Here is a 21,037-nt window from a genome sequence, read left to right on the forward strand (position 1 = left end):
AAATTACACTGTAAAGGGGAGGACCTAGGATTCTGAGATTCCCACCAATGGTGCTGCAGTGAATGCATCAAGAGCAGATAGGTGGCCCTTGGCCAAGGAATACCACTAAGTCCCACTCACTGCTGCTCACCTCCCACCCTGAATGGGGAGGGAGAGGATGTTCTGCTTTAGGGAAAACTCGAGAAGACAATTGTGTTGTAGCAGGTGGGAACATGATCGCTCTTTAACTTTGGACTCCATCAAAGATAGAGACTTTTTATCCCCAAGTGCCAGGCATGTGGCATCTGTTGAAACACAATCCTTCAAACCAAGTCAGGGCCCCTACACTGAGAGGCGTCTTGCGTGTCGGAACAGTTTGTCCCTTGCAATAATGTCTCTATTAAGCTCAGTGTGAAATTGTAAAGCTAGCCTGATCCACGCACAACCAGGATAAAATGCCGGCTCCAGGCTTCAAGACCTCCTTTAACTCTCAACCCACAGGATCATGGGCTGCATTAAGGAACCTGCCAGCTCAATTTGTTTGGCATATACTTTTTCTCCAGTGGGCTATTTTTAGAGCTGTTTCGTGATTATCATGCCTATTTAATAAAATCCTTCTCCCATTATTATAAAAGATATTTAATATGCAACTAAGGGAAAAAAAGTGTTTTCTTGTTCTGTGTTAAGAGTAAGCAATAAACAAAAACAAAACAAAACAAAAACCCAAACCAATCAAACCAAAAACAAAACAAAAAGGGAAAAAACTCAAAAACATAAAACACCTCTACAGAGCCTAAAAATAGGAGGGGCCAGGAGGAAATGATGTATTTATTAATATTCCCTTTATTCATTTCAATGCCATGGGCTGTCTCAGGTAGTGACTGGCTTTCCTACCCTCAGTTTAGCCATCTGTATTGAGCTGTTTGTTCTCAGGCAGTTTTATGTGCTCATATGTTCATGTTCAGAGACCTTCAACTTCAACATACAGAAGTTGTGTTGCTCTGGATCGGTGCACAACATCTGTCATGCTTTCTTGAGTCCACTCTAGAAGTCTTATCAATACTTAGGTGACTGCAGTACACTTCCTGAAAGCCCAGACGTTACATGGTTTAAATATAACATACTTAAGTTTCCAGCATAGGGTCTTCATATAGTAGAATAAGCAGTTACTTTTGAGATTATCTTCTGTTCTGTATTTTGTAAATGCAACAAGTTCAAGAGTTGCTGCTACTGCCCATCTTGGTCCAGGTTAAACTATGGACTGTCATCTATGTCTTTAAAGCAAAGTTTAGAGCCTTGTGGCCTCCTGAAAGTTACGGCTTTCAATTTATATGAGACTCTAAATTGTGTTGGAATTAAGTGAATATTTGGAAAGAATATTAAAGCTTATCTCTCCCTCCTGGGAAAGTGTGAATATCTGTCTGGATTACTAAGTATCAGAGCACAGTGGATAAAATCTAGAAAACACGGCCTTAAGACTTTCTGTGTGGGAGCTATAGTATGTTTTAGCCATGTGACATTGTGGCTGACATAACAAATGCCACCCAGATGTAAGACGGAAACATTGCGTGATCATGATAACAACTCAGTTTAACCCTTTGCTTCCTTAGGGTTCCATTGGAGCACCTGGGACCCCAGGCGTGAGTGGGCAAAAGGTAAGTTTTGCTGATTGGAACATTTATCACAGATTGGACACCATTAAAGTCACAGACTCATTCTAGGGAGTGATGTCATTAATATGCTTATATGCCTGCTGATACAGGGAAGCCATAGAGCAAATGTCCAAATGCATTGGCTTTAAAGAAACCATAATCCCAGACTAGAACTGTTCCATTTCGTTAAGTTATTACAGATGATGTAAGGGAGATGCTGTGCTTAACACTCAAACAAGACACACTAGTTCATTCTGGTCATGGGTAAATTACTATGTGATTAACAAAAGTTATTTATAAAAAGAGAACCCATTAAAACATTCTGAACCAGAACCCAAACACACATACACACACACACACACACACACACACACACACACATATCCTTATGTGTACACGCATCTTTTTGCATGTGTACATTTATTTCCATAGCACATTTATCATTTGAAGAAGGTATCCTGTGTTATGCCACAGGTAAGCCTGGTGTCTGTGCACTTGACATGCCTACCTACCAGCTCTCCTGTCTGGAACCTCTACAGAAATGAACAAAGCCACTATGGGAGATAACAAAACCCAGAGCTGGCCCAGCCCTCCAGGGGACTGAAAGCTGAGCTTGGGACTTTCCTGTCTCCCTCTGGGCTCTGGATCTAGCCCTTAGAAGTCTCATGGCTGATGCTCATCTTCCAGAATATTTTAAAGCCTTGTACCCTGGACCAACTTCTGAAATCACACAGGATCCCAAATCTCACCAAGAGAACAGACTTATGCACGGCCTTTCATCTTGTCCATCTCTCTATCTCTCTTAGGACCTCTTAAACCTACAAAGTAGCTAAGAATATGAGCCCGGCACCTGCATGCTGTGTAGATTTTGCCAAAGCCTTTGCATGCTCTGGCCTCCTTTCTGCCTTAAAGGTCCATGTAGAGATTATATGTATTAATAAGCCCTTAGAATAGTGTCTGCTATTATGCTATAAAACGTTTCCTATATTTCATTTTAGTGAATGTAAACGCTTAAATGATCTGTGTTTCAAAGAGGCAATTCAACATTACTCAAATTCTAAGGGAAATTAATATTCCCAATCCAGGTTCATAGCAGCCTTACTGTACAAACCAAATACAGTGCTCCTCCACAGCCGACCCATTCAGGCTTCAGTAAAATGTGCACTTCCCTTGCTCACCCCATCCTGGGAAACACTGCAGATCACCAAAGGGAAACATGATCAAAAAATTAAAATTGCTTGCTATAAAGGAAGATTTGAAGGTCGTATAACTTGGGATGTTTTTGACATTGGTGAAGACCAGACCTGCCTGCACACATAATGTTCTGTTTTGTCTTTGTTGTTGTTTTATCTCTTGTTCGGTGTTGAGAGCCATTGTGAATATTTATAGAAACCTTTACCCTGATAGAAAACACCTTGAAAACTATTTTTTTGAAAACTTCTTATTTTTTTATTTTTTACAAGAAAATATGCCATTTCCTCAGAAAGGGAAAAAACGTGACAGTTTCTGGTCCTAGCCACTGAGTTTAAATTACGTTATCAAGGAAACAGCAGTGAAGAGTCACTGATTTATGTACCACAATATATCTTTGCAACATTTTAAATGTGTTTTCTCTAAAGTAGAGAGAAGCCAGCATCCCACTTTTATAAAGTATCAGTACAAGGCAGTGAGATTTCATTTTTCCCACCTCATAGATCTGGGACCAAAATGCTATGGGTAGAACATCCCTTAATCCTCACTAACATGTAAGGTTGTCATGGCAGCTGGATGAGTACAGAAGGGATCTCTGTCACTGAGACAACCAGGCTTTGTGACAGTAAAAGCAAAGTTGGCAGTTGTGCAATAGTTCTATAGTTGCGGTGTCTGAGACCTGTCTTAAACTTCTAGAGTGTCTCTTTCTAGGAAGAGAGTTTTTCAATCACATCATAATTTTTTGAAAGAACTTCAGTGTCCTATATCCATCTTCAGAAAATGCTTTCTTCCAATGTTACAATTTCACTTTTCCCAAGTTAGCATGTTTGATAGCTAGAAAGTCATTTTCTGACTGCAGTTAGGGGTGGGGTAGGGTGACTTCTAAGCCATTGGAAATCTGGGGGAAAATAACCTCTACACAGAAAAAAAAATGGTTTTCTATTATGTTCGACATTTTATTTCCCAGAATAACATTTTCAAGCCATTTAAGTTAACAAACTTGGTGATTGGTTATAGACAATAAACTTGATGATGCCTTAGTTTTACATTTATTTTATTTTAAACATTGGCCACTTTAGTTAGTAGTCTGTCTATTTACTTATTCTGATTTGGATCTGTGAGTTAATTTCGATAATGCTGATGATGGTCTCAGTATACTCACACAGATACAAGTCAGTGCCCCTTGAAGGCTGCAACATGGTATGGAAAGAGCAATGTGCCTAGTACCCATCAGATGACTCTTCTGCACCAGGTTCATGCTCTGCAAGTGGCATGGCTCATAAAATGAGATTTGTGATGCCCACCTATGCAGAGTATGTAAGTGATGAAGACTAAGTAACATGTATTACGTCCTGGTCTTCCAATCTTTGTATTGTACTAAATAAAAAGACTTACAAAGCAGGGACATGGTATTAAATTCTGACCTAGCTTCTTCTGGCATCAGCTGACAGAGGCGTGCTGCGACCTTCAGTGAAAAGTTGGGAGGCAGCAGTGTATTGCAGCGAGAACAGGACCTCCTAGCCTGAGAGGGAAGTCTCCATGTCTTTGCCTGGGCAGGCTATGCAACCGTACTATGGCTCTAGTATAAAAGACAAAAGAGGCCTTGTGGTGCTAACTGGACAAGGAAACTAAAAATCAATGTTATTAATAGATATTCAGTATCTATAATTATACTAACATGTTTTAGGAGTCTCAACACTTCAAGTCAAACAGAAAGAAGAGCCCCTTGAAGTCAACATAGGATAAAAATTAATACACAGAGTTACAAAAGAAGCTAGAGCCTCTGTCCCATGACCTTCCCAACTGACCTTCTACCTAGTACACCCAAGCATAGTGTGAGTAGCCAGAATGTTTCCTGTGTGTACGGGGGAAAAGGCCACATGACATATTACTTCAGAACTGCAGCCACCACTGTTAAGTTCTACAACCCTGAAGGTGGTATCCTGTGTTCTTTGAAGAGGCCTTTCCTCTCTGGGCTTACGGTGTAGCTCTATCTTTAAAACAAAAGAAAGGACTGTCCCCCAAAGACACAGATCCCAAAACGTCATCATCTGTGTCACATCGCCTATTCAAGAAGCTTCTAGCATCATTTGTGCCTAATTCTAAAAGCTGGTTTTCCATAATTTTCACTAGTTTCTAGGAGCCAAAACAGGGCATATGTCGTGTAAAACTTTACCCAAAATATGAAAGGTTGCTGCTAGTTGTATTGAACGCAAAAGCAAGTTTTGTAATTCCCGTGTGTAGGTCTTGTTGGGTAAAAGTGTAATGAACACTTTACTTGTGTGCTGTGATTGGCCTGTACACAGACAGATGCCACACATGGGCTCAGTTAAACCCTGTCCCTGGAGAAGTGCTCTCTGGACAAGTGTAGGCTATTTTAAGTATTGTTATTTCACTGAAGAATCACTTGGCAGAATTTGTGGAATTTTTTACAGTTTTTTCTTTTTTTAAATTTTTATTTAATTAATTTATTCAGATTACAATTCAATTGTTATCCCATAACTTGTATCCTCCCATTCCTCCCTCCTTCCCTCCCTCCCTCCCACTTTCACACAGTTTTGATAGAATCTTTGGCCATCAGTTCTTTCAAAATCTAGTCTCACAATAGGTGTTAGTTAAATCGGTTATTTTTCTTTTCACTTAACATATTTACCTTACTTGGGTCAAGCACAGTAAACCATCACCAGAACAACTTATTTGAGTAGCAACTAGTGCAAATACCATGGAAAAAAGAGCTAGTAACAGCTAAGCAGTACATGAAAGTCTCAGATATATATATCTCCACTAAAAAGAATGTCAACTTTTTTATGATTAAAAGCAAATTATTTTTGCTATGAAAGCTAAAATTTCTCAGTGCTAGGTCATAAGGTTCTGGCCAAATCAAGAAGAGTATCCAGTGATCTTGGCCACCATATTTTTCAAAGGCATTTTTAGATCCTATTTTTTAAAGTTTAAAACATAATGTAAAAAACTGATACTAAAGTGTCGTCTACGAATCTACCACAGATAGCTGTGTGGTTTTTAAGTGACATTAATTTTTCATTAGCTTGTAGCCATGATATTTGGAATGCCATTTCATCTCTTACCCTGGAGTCTCATAGTTCTTAGCTGACATCCGTCTTCACAGAGTACTTCTAATGGCATTTTTATTGTAAGTATATTTAGAGAGAAGATAAACTGAAGCTTCCGGACTTGGAAAGGTCAAGTCGTTGACTCAAGTCTACACAATTAAACCACACAGTGAACCTAATATTTTATGCTCAATTCAGTCAATATAACCACTAAACACAATGGCTTTCTTGTTTAAATATTTTTAAAAGTCTGAATTAAGGCCTGGAGTTATAGGTCAGCAATAAGTATGTGCTTGGTGTATGCACGGATGAGATTCCATCTCTAGCACACTCCCATACTCTGAATTAAATTCATGAAGGATTTCCATATGTTATAGGTCTGTTTGGTGTAGCCTCTGTACCAGAACTTGCCAGTGAGCTATTTCATTCTGACTTTCTGTTGTTGTCCATTAAGTAAAAGTACTAAGGAAAAGAAATGGCTGGTTTCTGATTCCACATTAGTTAATGGTTCGAGGAATTTGTCTTACAATAGTTTCCTCCTTGCATTGGTTAACAGTGGGAATTGAATTATATTTATTACATTTCTTGTCTTCTTAAATTAGCAATTATGTAAATTAGAACTCTAAGAACCTAAGACCACTGTTCCTATAGCAACCATGATAACCCTCATCCTTTCTTGTTAGCATCTTCATTCTCCCATTACTCATCCTTCCATAAGATCACTACATCCTTTAGTGTACTTGATACAGTCTCAAACATTTCATATACTGCTCACTCTACTCTACAATTGACCTCTCATCCAGTTCAACTTGTTAAACAAAACTAACGATACATCCTTCTTTTATGTAATTAATTTTAAGTCTCTTTCGAGGAAAATATAATGCTAACTGAAAGGACCATACTTCTTTATGTAGTGATACTTTCTTCTGAACCTCTGCTCTTCCTCAATGTCATATAGGCATGTTACAGCAAAACTGAGTGCTAGCTGTCATTCTGATAGATGAAAACATCGGAACAGAGGAGACTCGGCAGTTAAGGGAGAGAAGGGAAGCCCCTCACAGGACGTTTTGCAAAAGAGAATAACCAGACTGATGTGGCTAATTGAACTGTGTCATCATGAAGCCCACTTACCAGACATTTCAATTTAGAAGAGTGTATTTTATAGAGAAGAGCACAGAAACACTGATGCAGTAGATGTGATTAAATTGCATATATAGTTGGGAAAAGCTCCCTTTCAAAACCGCGAGCCTGTCTATTGATTCACTTATTGATTTCTTCAATCATTCCCCCATTACTCAGCACTTACAAGTGCCAGGTGCCACCTGGGCTCTGAGACTAGAGCTATGTCAGCCATCATGGAATTCCCAGAATGGTGGTGGAACACAGAGACTTACAGAAACAACATCCCAAAGCCTGTTAAGTTGCTGTGCTGTTGTTAAGTGCTATGGGAGAGAAACCCCTGGCAGCCCGCCCGTTAGGAAGGATAGAGAGCACAGCCATAAATAGGTAGCTTTAGGAGACAATCAATGTCTCACAGGATTTGACAAGAGAAAGAAAACTTTACAGTGTTGTAGTGTGGACAGGATAAATTATGGACAAACTTGGTCTTAGAATTGTGTGTCTAGAACAGTAATATTTAACCACTGTGGGTTTCATATTTACCATCGACAATTTTTCTCTAAATTTTTTGCCGCCAAGTCAATCACAGAACTTATTCTTATATCATTAACTCTTATCTCTGAGTGATACAGTTCATTTGTATTAAAAAATAAAGCTGTTGTGAAATTAAAATGACTTATTGAAAAAAAATCCTAGCAGGTTACCATCCGTGCAGCTTCTTTTATTTTAGACCAGGCCAGTTGCCAAGGGGCTGGTAACCGTCATCCAGATGTGAAACAACATTGCTGCTGTTAATTTTATAAGAAAGTTCATTTCTTTCAGCACTTTCTTCTCCTCTGGTCTATAGAGAGAACAGAAATTGTATAATTACTAAACTTATTCATCACCTATTAACTTCCAGCCACGGTTTTAAGTGTTATATGCATATCAGCTCATAGTTCTGATAGCGATCCTGTAAAGTAGGTACTGTGGTTAGATAAGTTATAAGTGAGGACACTGGAGGTCAGAAAGGGTAAATAGCCTTGTCAGTGTCACACATGGGTTATTAGTAGAGTATGGAATGGTAGGTTGATAACAAACCATACACTCAGTGTTCGCGTGACTGTGGACTCACCTTCCAGAAAGTTCAGTTCCCTAATTTGTCCAATAGAAATTGTAATGTGGGTTTCGAAGTCAGGTCAGAATGAACAATGGAAGGAATGGGTGTGCTTTTCATTTAAAGAGCTGTGCTCCTCAAGTTGAAGATACTAATGCCTCCGTGATTCAGAGACCTCTTAGTGCTCCAAATGAATGTGAATACGAAGTATTTCTCATCCTGCCCTTCTTCAACGACCTTTAGAATATTTTCCAGTTGAACATACCATTTCAATTTTCTATTAATAATTAAATACAGTCTCTTTCAAAGAGAAAATATATATCACTCAAATTATATGCAGATAACGCTGTGACCCTTTACTACAGTTCCTCATTTTGCGTTGAGCCCAACTCACGCTATCTCATATGTGACCCCTCAAGGGGTCACACCCCACAGGTTGGGAACTGCTAAGTCTAAGAGTTAGCAGAACTCGCTGTAAAAGTTTAAGTCACATAAACTTGACAGCACAGTACAGTGCAGGCTTTGGCTCTGCCGGCTTCGGCATCTGAAGCTGTTGGCAGAGGTTCACTTGCTCTCATCCTTCGTCCATCTTTCCTGCTGCTGCTTCACTCTCGTTGCTGCCCTGGGGTAGGAGAAGGCTGGGCTTCACTTTTCCTTCAATTGTATCTGCATCTGTGGAGGAAGAGTGCCACTCCCCTACACGTGCAACAATGAACAGAGCACCTGGATAGGTCAGGGTCTCTCTCTCTCTCTCTCATTTAGTCACATGACAGATGCTGGTTGCCTTTCATTGCTGCGACTCCTCCCTCTGAGGTGTCGATCCAATCCAAAGTTCCCACGAATGCAAGCGGTCTATTTGAGAGAAGACATATGTAACGTGGGGAAGCTGAAAAGCTGTGGTGTAGCTGACTTCTCTCAGTCCTAAGAAACTCTTCCACTCCATACAACCCATTTAATCTAGTTTACCACTTTGTCTTCCCAAGTCATCTTCTGTAAGAGCATGTATAGAAAACAACTTTTCACATGCAGAAAGGAAGCTCTCTGCAACAGTGTGCTCTCTGAGTGGTTTTGGCTCGTATTTGCACCTTACCATGTTGTTTTAAAAAGAACCTTCTGGGTGGTGCTCCTTTTAGCTACAGGTGGGCAATACCCTTCTCCTAAGCCTCCTCTGTCCATCTAGAGATGGGCAGCCTATAGAGCCCAGGGGCCCTCCTACTCAGAATCCACTCTCTCCGCGGCAAGGTACCAGGTATTCCTGCCTCATATGTCCTGACTCTGTTCCCAACATGTGTACTGGTCACTTCTCTCACCCACACTCCCAAGTGTGACCACACAAGAAAGGAGGATGCAATGGAATCATTGCTAGGGAACACCAGTGAGCAAAGCTTGCAGGCAGGGTGTTGGTCTGTGTCTTAGGGTTCTCTTATTGCCGTGAAGAGACATCATGACCACGGCAACTTTTATAAAGAGAAACATTGCATTGGCGCAGGCTTATTAAGTTCAGGGGTTTAGTCCATTATTGTCATGGCACGAAGCATAGCGGTATGCAGGCAGAGGTAGCTGAGAGTTATGTATCTGGATCTGCAGGCAGCAAGAAGTGATGGTGAGCCACTAGGCCTGGCTTGAGCTTCCGAAACCTCAAAGGCCACCCTCAGTGACACACTTTCTCCAAGACCACACCTATTCCAACAAAGCCACACCTCCAATAATGCCCTTCCCTGTTAGTCTGTTGGGGGGAGGGGTCACATTTATTCAAGCCACCACAGAATGTAAGCACCAAGCACCAAGGTTCTTCCACATGGAGAGAGAGAAGGGGGGGAGAGAGAGAGATAGGAAGGAGGAAGAGGGAGTTATAATACACTCAGGGCAAGCAGTGCCCCTCTTGTTTGTAAACTGTACCCAGATAAACTTAAGTCAGCCATTTTTGATGATCTAAACACTCACCTCTTTGGTTTCTAGTACATTGTTATACAAATGTTTTTGTGTACATGGCTGTCTGAATTAGCAGCAGAGGAGTCTAAGCTATTGATGAGCAGCTTACTTCTAAAACCAGCTGATGCTGAGATGTATTAATTTATTGACTTCTTATGCACTTTTAGATGTTTGCTCTCTTTCTTTAAGCTTGCTGTGTTTGCTTTAGTTGTTATTTCAGTCAGCTTAAGGGCCATGTCAACAAATGCTCCAAAGCAGCATACTTGTATTAAATTCCTGGCTGGCATACCTGGCTGCTTTTCTACTAATTAATATCATATTGCCAAAGAGGACAGAGATTCTAGTTTGAAGGAAGAAGTGTGCTGATGGGATAAACAAGGCAAACTCCCCTACGGGGATGCCCAGTCCTCTGGTGTGTAACTAAATCTAATTGTCAAGGATGAGGTTTCTGGTTTTCCTTTCATCATGTCCTCTAAAACCTTCTCTGCCTCCTGAAAGGGAATATGGAAAGAACAGGTGGTGGGTGTCGAGTAGAAGAACAAAAAAAGTTATCAACTGATCCACACTGAAGCTGAATCCCCAGGGTGGTCTGCGAGAGGGGAGGAAGGTGAGATGGAAAAGGGAGAAATGAGAAGCCAGTGAGACAGAGACAGGCTGTGCCTGTTTTGAAGCCCCTCCCCAGCTACTCCGGTCCTCAGTCCGGATCTTACCAGTGCCTGAAAGAGGTGGTGGCTGATGGACACCAAGGCTGACACATCCAAATTTGGAGAACCCGAGGATAACATGTGCAAAGAACCAGAACAGGCAGACTTGGACTCCAGAGCCTGCTGTATTGGGTGTAAAAGCAAAAGTGAATGCAATCTCCGAGGAATAAGGATTTTCTACTGACGTGTATGGTCTGACAGCAAATGGTGCTAATAGTACTAAATCTTACAAGGAACAAGCAAGCAATGAATCCAGCCCCACACTTTATAGAAGACATGTTGTGCCCTGTGGAAGTACAAGAGATTTGCCCTGTGTCTTCTAAAGTAGAAATATTGGGAGACAACTGAATACTTCGCTAAGCTAATTCAATGTTTAATGCTAAAAAGAAACACGATAAATTGAGGGAGTTTTTAGATACAAGTTGCTCGGTTACAAGAAAAGCAAGATTGGGAATGAGATGACTTGGATTCTAACCTCACAGCTGCCTCTTTGCTGCTCTTTGTCTCTCAGACTCCAAACTTGCCCTCTCTGAGCACTTGCAGTTCCAGGGGTCACAGCCACCTGGGACCCATCACCCTTTCTATCCAAGACCTAGTCCTTTCTCCTTAAAGTTATTTTTCTCTCCTCTTTGGATGAAAACAGTACAGTTCGGAAAAGAAATAATGAGAGTGAAATTGTATTATACTGAAAATTTAAAGCCAAGACTCACTTTTCAGTTCTCACGGGCAGAATGGAAAATTACTGTGACTGAAGCAGCACTGAGCACCTTTCCAGCTAAGTGACCCCCCATGCTGTCGGCACTCATCTCTCTGAGAAAACCATCCCCTTCTATCCTTCAGGATTCGTCCAAGTTACTGCTGAGTAGCAGTACCTAACATGATTGTAAGAGCCTTGAGTGATCTTTTATGTATTAGCATTCTAAAGAGAATTTGGCTTAAAACAACATGAAAGCAGCCAGCCATCCTGAAATGTCAGCCCAACTTACTTGCAGTTTAAATATGGAAGTAAATGATATTCCAGAGAATCACCTTAAAATTTCCACTATAGTAGGAAAACCCTTTCAGTCAAGATGTCCCCTGCCGTTTTACTTTATTACTGTCTATATAATGTCCATGGGGTTTAGAAATATAAAATAGATGGGTAAGTGGTCCAACAGCCTTGAGATTAGTTCACTTACACACACGCACGCACACACACACACACACACACACACACACACACACACACACACACACACAAAGATAGATAGATAGATAGATAGATAGATAGATAGATAGATAGATAGATAGCCACAAAATTATTAAAGTTGTAATGCCTAATTTTAAAAAAATGGATGCCTACAAAAGAAAAAGGGGGGTTGGGAAAGATGGCTCAGCAGCTAAGGACACTTGATGCTCTTGAAGTTTGTTTCCCAGTGGTTGGGGGTGGGTGAGTAGTGTTTCACATCCACATGGAATTCCAACCTAGAGGTGTGTAGCATCCTCTTCTGGCCTCTGTGGTCACAGGCACTCTCATGGTGCACACACATGTACATGCACACAAACATCCATACATATAAAGTAAAAATTTAAAAAGCAAAGAAAATTCAGAACCCTTTTGAATGTAATGTAGAAGCATTCAGTTGGTGCCTTAACACGTTTCCAGTGGCTACAAATAAACATAGAAAAATTTTCATAGTGAGAGAACTTGCTAGAAAAATATGACCATATTTCTAGAGATACTTATTTTAAACAACCCGAGTATTCAGCAATAAGGAACTGAGTAGAAGATTGGCTGATAGAGTCTAATCAAGCCACTCACAAGACAGTGTTCTGTAGAAACACACCCAGGGGCATGGTGATAGAACACATAACATTACGTATGGAACATGCTCGTAGCTGCTTAGAAGGATGTAACTGTGAGTAAAAAAGACGATGAAAGCAAGACAGCATAAAAATCATTCCCACAGAGAGAGGTTATGAGTCTTTTGTTGAAGGCTCTTTTAGCAACGTGAACAATGAGAGAGAAGGAGTCCAGCCTTTAGTCCCTTGGGGTTCATATATCGAGGAAAACATTATGCAGCCACCTCGGCGCTGTGTTTCTTTTCCACTTCAGTTCTCAGCATGAGTTTTTTCTGGATCCAGGGTTTAACCATGTTTTTTGGACACTGGCTACCATGGTTATTCTTTGAAAGTCTAAACAGAGTTTGTATTGTTCCCTGGCAGTATCTTCTCTGTGCACTGCGTCATGAGTTACGATGATAAAGCATCCTGTGGCCGGGTCTTTGAAGGCAGACTCGGTAGCTCTGTTCTGTTTGCAGAGTAAATGATGGTCCTCGTTCAGCCTGAATCTGATTCCAAGTTCTTGCCCTTTGTTGTGTCCAAATGGCATCTCTCCCCCACCTACCCCTCTCTCTCTCTCTCTCTCTCTCTCTCTCTCTCTCTCTCTCTCTCTCTCTCTCTGTCTCTCTCACACACACACACGCACACACTAGTTAAGTAGAGAAAATATGAAAAAATATTTGTTATTAATGTACATGTTTTTGAATCTGAAAAAAAAAAACACAAAAATGACCCCCAGGTAACTTGGGAAGAAATCTTCAGAATGAATTAAATTTGTAGTGAACCCCAAACTGCTCTTAAAGTTAAAATAAGTACTGTCTTTAAGAAATCAACTTAAGAAGCAACTTTAGTTTTCTCTGGTGAAAGAAGAAAGCTGTCTAGAAGTCAGCCACATAGTGAAGGACACTGGGAATTAAATTCTGATTGGACAGGTGTCCTTTTGTTTCTGGGCACGGGACTTGGATTTTTTTTTTCTATTGCTGCTATTTTGTTTTTGTTTCCCTTCTTGGAAAACAATGGCTGGTTCAGAAAGGATGCTTTGTGCCACCATCCTCCTGAAATAGGGAGTTTTCTAGCCAAACAGTCTTTCCCTTCTCTTTAAAGCCTATCATTCAGTAAGACCGTGAGGGGTAAGTCTGGTTTGTTTTCATTATTTTCACAACACAATTGTAAAACCATTTTTACAAAGCCTTTTAAAAATTTTTTTGCTTTTCCACCAAATGTGTTTTATCAAATGAGGTAGGTATTCAAAGATAAGTATTTTCAAAATATATATCTGTAAGTAGTGCTGTCAGTCTAATAAGGAAAGTCTAATGATTTCTCCACCCAGAGAATTTATCATTGCCAAGTGACCTTTATTCATTCAACAAATACTAGTTGCATGGTGCCCAGATCCAGATTAGCTGCTAGCCTCACTGATGATCCTCACTTCAGCTTTCCTAATGATGAAAAGACTATGCAAAGGAAATTAGCCCAGCTAAATACTTTTTTCTCAAGCGTGTAAAAATTTGGACAGCACTGGGACTAATTATTCTAATAGCTACTTAGTCTCTGTTCGTCTAGCTCATTCTAAGATGGCCAGCTCCTCTCATTGTCTCCATAATGTGCTAGGTTGGTTTGTTTTGCTTAGTAACGTATGCTTTCTGTTTTGAGGGTGAGCCTGGGACACCTGGAGCAGCAGGGCAAAGTGGACTACCAGGACCAAAGGTGGGTGCAGACAGAGCCAAGCTGTCATCCACTGCATGGTTCCCGGACAGCTGTCAGCTGTCACAGTTTGTAAATTATTTTTCTCGTCATAGCTGGGTAGAATGTTTTGTCAGTGGTATAATACGCTGTCAGAGAACCTTGTAACTAATGACTAAATGATGTTTACGAAAAAGAAATAGGATATGATGGTCTAAAACCTTCCCTATGGGGCTGGGGAGATGATGGCTCTGCAGTTAGGGGCACAGAGGACTAGAGTTCAATTCACAGTACCCACCGCAAGTAACTCCAGACCCAGAGGATCTAATGCCCTCTTCTGGCCTGAAGGGGTAACAGGAACACACAGAACACAGACATACATGCAATCAAAACACCCATAAAATAATTCTCAAGAAATATATCTCGTGGGATAATTAAGTGTCATAAGAAATCTCTCAAAATAACTAGTTTTTTAATCCTTAATAAGATGTGAAAATGTAGGTCATATTCATACTGCCTAAAATGTACATATCAGCAAGCCCTACCACAGATGATGCTCACAGAGCCACGATGGCTTTTTCTCAAGATTTGGCCACCTTCAGCTTCTACACGACATTGCCAGTTAATCAGACAAAGAACAGAATAAAGATGTGGTGTGTTTAGAATTTAAAAATGGATGTAGTTTGAATTACTAAGTGGGGAAAAATGTAATGAGGATATTTTTTGGATTGCCTGTTTTCTTGGTTTCTAGAAGAACAAATGAATCCGTTAAATCAAAAGGATTGGTGACAGTTTAGTTTAAGCCATGCAGGCTGACAAATCCCAAATCTTTTGATGAGTGAACACCCTTGAAGTACAAAACCGGTGTCTAATCCCATCAGCTGTGCTGGCGTGGGTCTGTACCCACAGATGCCTGTCAGCTGATTTTACACATCGCACTGCTATTTAGGTGCCATGGATAGATGTAAAATTCATAGACCTGCCCGCACACCATATTTTTTTTTTCATCCTGGAGAAGAAGAAAGAAGACATTCCTTCTGGGAATCTGGCCCTCTTCTGTCTTCTCCCCTCTCTCAGACTTTACTAAAAAGCCCAATAGTAGGAGTTAATGTTTGAGGCATATTCACAGTGCTGTCCCTGTGTTCCTGGCAATGCAGCCCTCAGGAATGGATGCTGAATAGTGAAAGTCTCCAGCAATACAGAAATCCAAGGGGTCGTCAGGATGTGTTCCAAGGAGTGAAAAGAGTTTTGCCTCCAAACTGACCTCTAGAGTGGGTTCTTTTAATCTGGTTTTCTTTTCCCCCCACAATCATCTCCTCCTCATACCATTTTGAAGCAGTCTGGTCTCATGGCAACACTCGCTCCAGCCTCCCGTCAGGAAATGTCATCACAGTGTGTATGCACTTTAGAACATTCCTGGTCTGTCCCCTGCCCTTTCCGAGAGGAAGGGAAGAATACAATTCTCTTCAGATTACAGTTTTGTGTTTTTAGGTTTTGTGTTTTCCTGGTCACCTTTTCTGGTAGGAACCTTACTGACTAAGGCTCTGTTCCAATCTGGTATCTTGATCTGCAACACATTGCTTCCAACAAGTTACGTAGTTTATGGTGTGGTTAAGGGGTCCGAGAGCTGCGTTGAGGGTTTATGATCATGTCCAAGAATATAGATTGCAGAGCTGTACCAGGGCTGAGCCCTGAAATAATACATGGATCAAAACGTTCTTTAACGGACAGCTTTATGGAAGGACATGCTAACCCACCTTAGTGATTCTGAGTTTGGACAGATTTCAGATGGCCACACTGTTGTTCCTCTTTAATGTCCCATTCTTGGGTGACCGTCTTATCTACTGCATGTGTCGTGATCCTTATAGAACTAAGGACTTAAGATTAAAGTTAGTATTGGTATCTGGACCCGGTTCTTCTTGATAGCTTTGCAAATTGTTTTTATATAGAAACCAAAGCAGTGCCTCACATCATCCACTTCGTGCGTTCAGTGTGTGTTCAGTATCTGCTTTGTCTGGTATTGCTTGCCTTCTCCTCACTAAAAAAAAAAAAACTCTGTTTTGTTTTGTTCAGGGGGAACCTGGGAAAGAAGGAGAAAAGGTAAGTATGCTTCTGCCTTTGTTCATTGTCCCACTTCTCCAAGGCTAAACCCAAGCTGAAGCAGATGGATAGGAGGATGGATGGGTGGACAGACAGACAGATGGATGGACACATAGTTGTAAGTGGAGATAGAGGAGGGGAGGATAAGTGTTTGCCTGTCAAATAGTGGAAAAAGAAAAAATTTTTTCTTCCTTATAAAGTTTGAGTTTCAGGTTGAAAGGTAGAGTCGAAGGGACAAACACTGCCTGCCAGGCTTTACAGGGGCTTTCAGAAACCCCCGAGCCCCGCTCTGCGTACTTGCGAATGCCACTCTGATGCTGTCCTACCCACATGCAGCTGCCTCCGCTGCTGTGAGGACTCCAGGTAAAAGGACAAAGGGATGCTGATGTTTCCCTGCAGCCTTTATCTAAAAGGGAGCCCCACAAAGAATCTCCCTCGAAACCAGAACCAGGAACAAGTGGAGTGGCGTGTTAATGCCCTTCCGACCTCTCCAGGACTCCTTGCTGGCCTGATGTCACAGTTTTCAGCTTCCTCCTGTGCATGGTGCTGCCCAGCTCCGGGTTCCTGCCGCCAACTGCAGTGGCGGTTGGGTATATCTCTGAGTGGAGAGCTATCTTTCTGACAAATATCATAACCCTGCTTACAAAAGAAGCTCATCGAAAGATCAGGAAAACAGTACTCGGTTTGCCTATGTTTTTCAGCCTTGTAAAGAAAAAAAAAGCAATATTAAATTGGAAGAACAGCAAAAATAGGAGCATCAAAGGGCACTCAAGGAGGGCTGGTCAGGCTCTTCACAACTGCTCTGAACCCTCTGAGCCAGGTTTCAGAACAAGGAGATTGGCCTTTGTTTCAAAGGGGCTTTTAGGCCAACTTCTAAAATGCATGTGAGCAAGCCGCCTGTCAACACTGCCTATATAGTACAGGACCAGTATGCTTTGGGGCATTAAATCAGTTCATAGTAATTAACTTGAAATTAATTAGTCATCAAATAACTGTTTCATGTAGAAATTGGGAATTGGCGAGGGAGGGAGCAGTGCCAGGCGCTTGCCTCCTGTAGAGTAGCCATCACTGCAGACAGGCGCTTGCCTCCTGTAGAGTAGCCATCACTGCAGACAGGCCCCTGAACAGGTTAAGCCAATGTCTGTTTGAAGTGGTAAGAGGAACTTTGGAGGGGAAAGGCAGGTGAGTATCTTTCTCTTATTGAGAAGCCACAAGTGCGAGTTTTGCTCTTAATTTGCAGGAGTGTTTGAATGGTAGAAAATGACCTCACCTGAGGCCAGAGAGAGGAACAGGCCAGCATAGGAATGCCACCAACGCCAAGGAACTGGTACCTCCAGCAGCAGGGACTGCTGTTTCAGGGTGTGCTGGCATGGCTTGGGATGCTCTATGCCGTGCCAGAGTTAGTTCTTAAGAGCTGCGTGGTATATCCTTATTCTCACATTACCCAAGAGAAACTCAGGGCAAAGAGCATCCCATTTGCCTGCTGAGCACCAGTGCTAAACTCCCTTTTACTGACCCCAGAATCCGTGACATTTCCTCTCAAACGTGCTATGAGGTTTAAATTAAAGCATTCACAGTTTAGCAGGGCAAAGCATGGGGGAAAATGAAAACCTTTCCCATGGCACTGCCTTGTGGGTAGGAGGGACATGTTACTGGAAGAGTAGGGAGTTAACCAAGGGAGCACACATCGCTCTGACTCAGTTTACTATGATTCAGGAGAGACGTTATCTAATAAAAAATATGTTTATCTAATAAAAATACTTTAAACATTTTTAAAAATCCATTTTATGAATGCCATGTATGGAGCCCCAAGTAGCTAAATAAATTAGTCCACAGGCTTTGGAGGCCACAGCATTCACTTGGAAACCCTGGAGCCTTGATTGGTTTGACAAATAGAATTTATACAGGTAGTAGGGCAAAAAGCAGGCTGGCGTGGCATGAGGAAAGGCACAGAAGTAGCAGTGGAAGTACCATGGCATACTGTGGGAAGTGTCAGGACAGCCTTGCTATTGGGAACTTTGAACAGAGGGGAAAAATGAGAGTGAGGGAAGGACCCTAGGTGACCACATCCACTATGAGAAGGCTGACAGATATGGAACTGCTTTGTGCTAATACCGTGGTGTTTAAAGGTGCTCAGCCATGTTCATTGTAATAAAAGCAATTGTGCTGGCATCAGTCAAGCTGGCCAGGTTGAAGTTCGTTGGCTCTGTGAACGCCTACAACAGACTTTAACAAGGAGAGGTCAGTGGAGAAGAATGTTCCTTTCTTAAAGCCTCCAGTATATTTAAGTGTGTCACTTTGTCCTCTTCTCAGGGAGATGCTGGAGAAAATGGCCCCAAAGGCGATACAGGTGAAAAGGTACAGTCTTGTGAAATATGGGAGGGTAGGGGCATGGGCAAGTATATTATTTAATGTGTATGAAGTTGGGAGATTTGAACGACAGGTTCAGAGATAAACCTCCCAGATTAGAAAATAGTTAAAATGGGGAGCTTGAGAGATGGCTCAACGGTTAAGAGCACTGTCTGATCTTCCTAGAGGTCCCGAGTTCAATTCCCAGCACCCACATGGCAGTTCACAACTGTCTGTAACTCCAGTTCCAGAGGATCCGATGCACTCTCACAGACATACGTGCAAACAAAACACCAATGCAAAAAAAAAAAAAAACAAAACCCACAATTAAAAAAGAACCACGAATCATTAAAGTAAAAAAAAAAGAAAGAAAGAAAGAAAAGAAAAAGAAAGAAAATAGTTCAATATAAAAAATTATTATTCCATGTCCTAACCACAAGTTTAAATAGTATGAAGGCATAATGGTTTGTCCAAATTTCTAGGAAAGAAGTAAAGTCCAACAGTAGGTCTTTCAAGCGGTAAGAACTTACTCCTGTGTCAACATGTCCTCACGGAGACCTGGAATGAACATTCCTGAGGTGATTCCATTCATTCTAGTTTTACAAGGAGGCATACTGGAGAAGGATAAATTGTAACGTTCAGGCTTGAGTTACTAGCACTTGATAGCAGTGTTTATGTCGGGAACTCTGGCTACCATGTCAGCCTCAACCGTCTTCCCCGCCCTTGGTCTCTGAGACACTGGTTAGCATTTACAGTGCTTCCTTGGTCTGCCTCTACTTCCTCTCTTTTATCCCACCAGTCTGTCAGGATGGTGTCTGCCTAAGTGTGTGTTTTGACATAATGACATCATGACACGGTGACATCAGAAGGCTATTTTCCTTCATCTATACAAAGTGTTCCGATCTGGGAAGAAAACCCTTTAAGAAGCTGAATATGGAATCCAAGCAGATGGGTTTTAATGGGAACTGAGGGAAGTAGCTGATGAATTTGGGATTATTCATTTAGGCTTACAGTTGACAGTGGGGCTGTCCCATTTTGAAAATTATGACTGTACAGATGGATAATGGTTAGTCATAAAAAAAAACATGCTCATAAAATATATAGAAACTTACTAATCTTTCACCATCTCATAAATATTAATACAAATATGGCATAGGGGTGGAAACAACTTAATGTCACTAAGTAGCAAAAGTTTGTATTTGAGGAACAGTTTGAAATTAGGGTAGATTCTCAGTTTCTTGTAGACCACAGTGCCTTGGACTCAGCATTGGTGACAGCACGGACCAGATAAATCTTCACTGTGGAGCTGGCAGGCGAATCTTGGACTCTTTTCTCTATGAACTGCCCTCAGCATCCTTATTTCAGAACCACTGCTGTAGCTCCATCTTTTTATCTGCCAAATGTAAATATCGAGCCGGACTCAAATATGACAGGGAAATGTTTAGTGCCAGTAAAACCATGGATACTCCTGGCTACTCTCAGATCAGAACTTGAAACCCTGGTTATGTAAACCTGGATGATGGTTTGTTTAGCTCTCATCCTTTTTTCTAAAAGCAGAGATAAGCCAGCTTGACTATAAATTAATATTTTATGCTTTGTGGGCCACATAGTCTCTGGCATAACTCCCCAGTTCTATTGTTGTAGCAGAATTCAGCACAAAGAATACACAAAACAAATGAGTGGGGCAGTGTTCAAAATAAATTTTATTTCTGGGCATGGTGATGTTGATATTATGTAATTTTAATATATTTTGTAATATTGTTGTTATTTTGATTTTTTTTAACCATTTAAAATGTAAAAGACATGCTAAGTCCAATTTTTCAAGTCTCTAGTAAGATTTGACTACAGTAGGTGACCTTTGCTTAAGGCAAAGGAAATACTGTACACAGAAGGCAGTTTCTTCAGACAACAAGAAAACATATAAAATCTGAACTGTACCTATGTGAATTTAAGTAGAGTGTTTTATGCTTTAGAAGATGTGTTTTTAAAAACTTCGTTTTGGGAACATAGGCCAGTAATTGTTTCTTTACTCACACAGGTTTTGAAATTTAATTTTGTTAACAGTGAAACAATGTTTTTCCTTGAAAGGACCCAAGTGTCTCGAAGGAATGTCATTCCTACTTTATACATTGATGCAAATCAGTGACCATAGTGACTCACACATCGTAAACTCTCAATAAATGCTAACTTTTCCTACCATGTGGAAATTGAAATCAACGACATGGTTGTTTTTCTTTTTCTTTCTTTCTTTTTTCTTTCTTTCTTTTTTTTTTTTTATCAAAAACTTTTATTGCTCTGCTGAAATTAAGTACAAGAAATGCCTCAGTTAAAGCGGAAATC

At 41.0% G+C, this 21,037-nt stretch overlaps 1 protein-coding gene across 1 annotated transcript in view; it reads left to right on the forward strand.

Moving 5' to 3' along the window:
- COL25A1 (collagen type XXV alpha 1 chain) overlaps positions 1–21,037 on the forward strand; it is a 400,933-nt gene that overhangs the window by 301,273 nt on the left and 78,623 nt on the right. Inside the window, exons 11-14 of the mRNA XM_084756859.1 lie at positions 1,590–1,634; positions 14,219–14,272; positions 16,322–16,348; positions 18,662–18,706. Coding sequence (XP_084612985.1) covers positions 1,590–1,634; positions 14,219–14,272; positions 16,322–16,348; positions 18,662–18,706 — 171 coding nt within the window. The remainder of the gene's footprint in view (positions 1–1,589; positions 1,635–14,218; positions 14,273–16,321; positions 16,349–18,661; positions 18,707–21,037) is intronic.

The sequence above is a fragment of the Acomys minous genome (genome assembly GCF_964271855.1).
Source record: "Acomys minous genome assembly, chromosome: 14".
NCBI classification, from domain to species: domain Eukaryota; kingdom Metazoa; phylum Chordata; class Mammalia; order Rodentia; family Muridae; genus Acomys; species Acomys minous.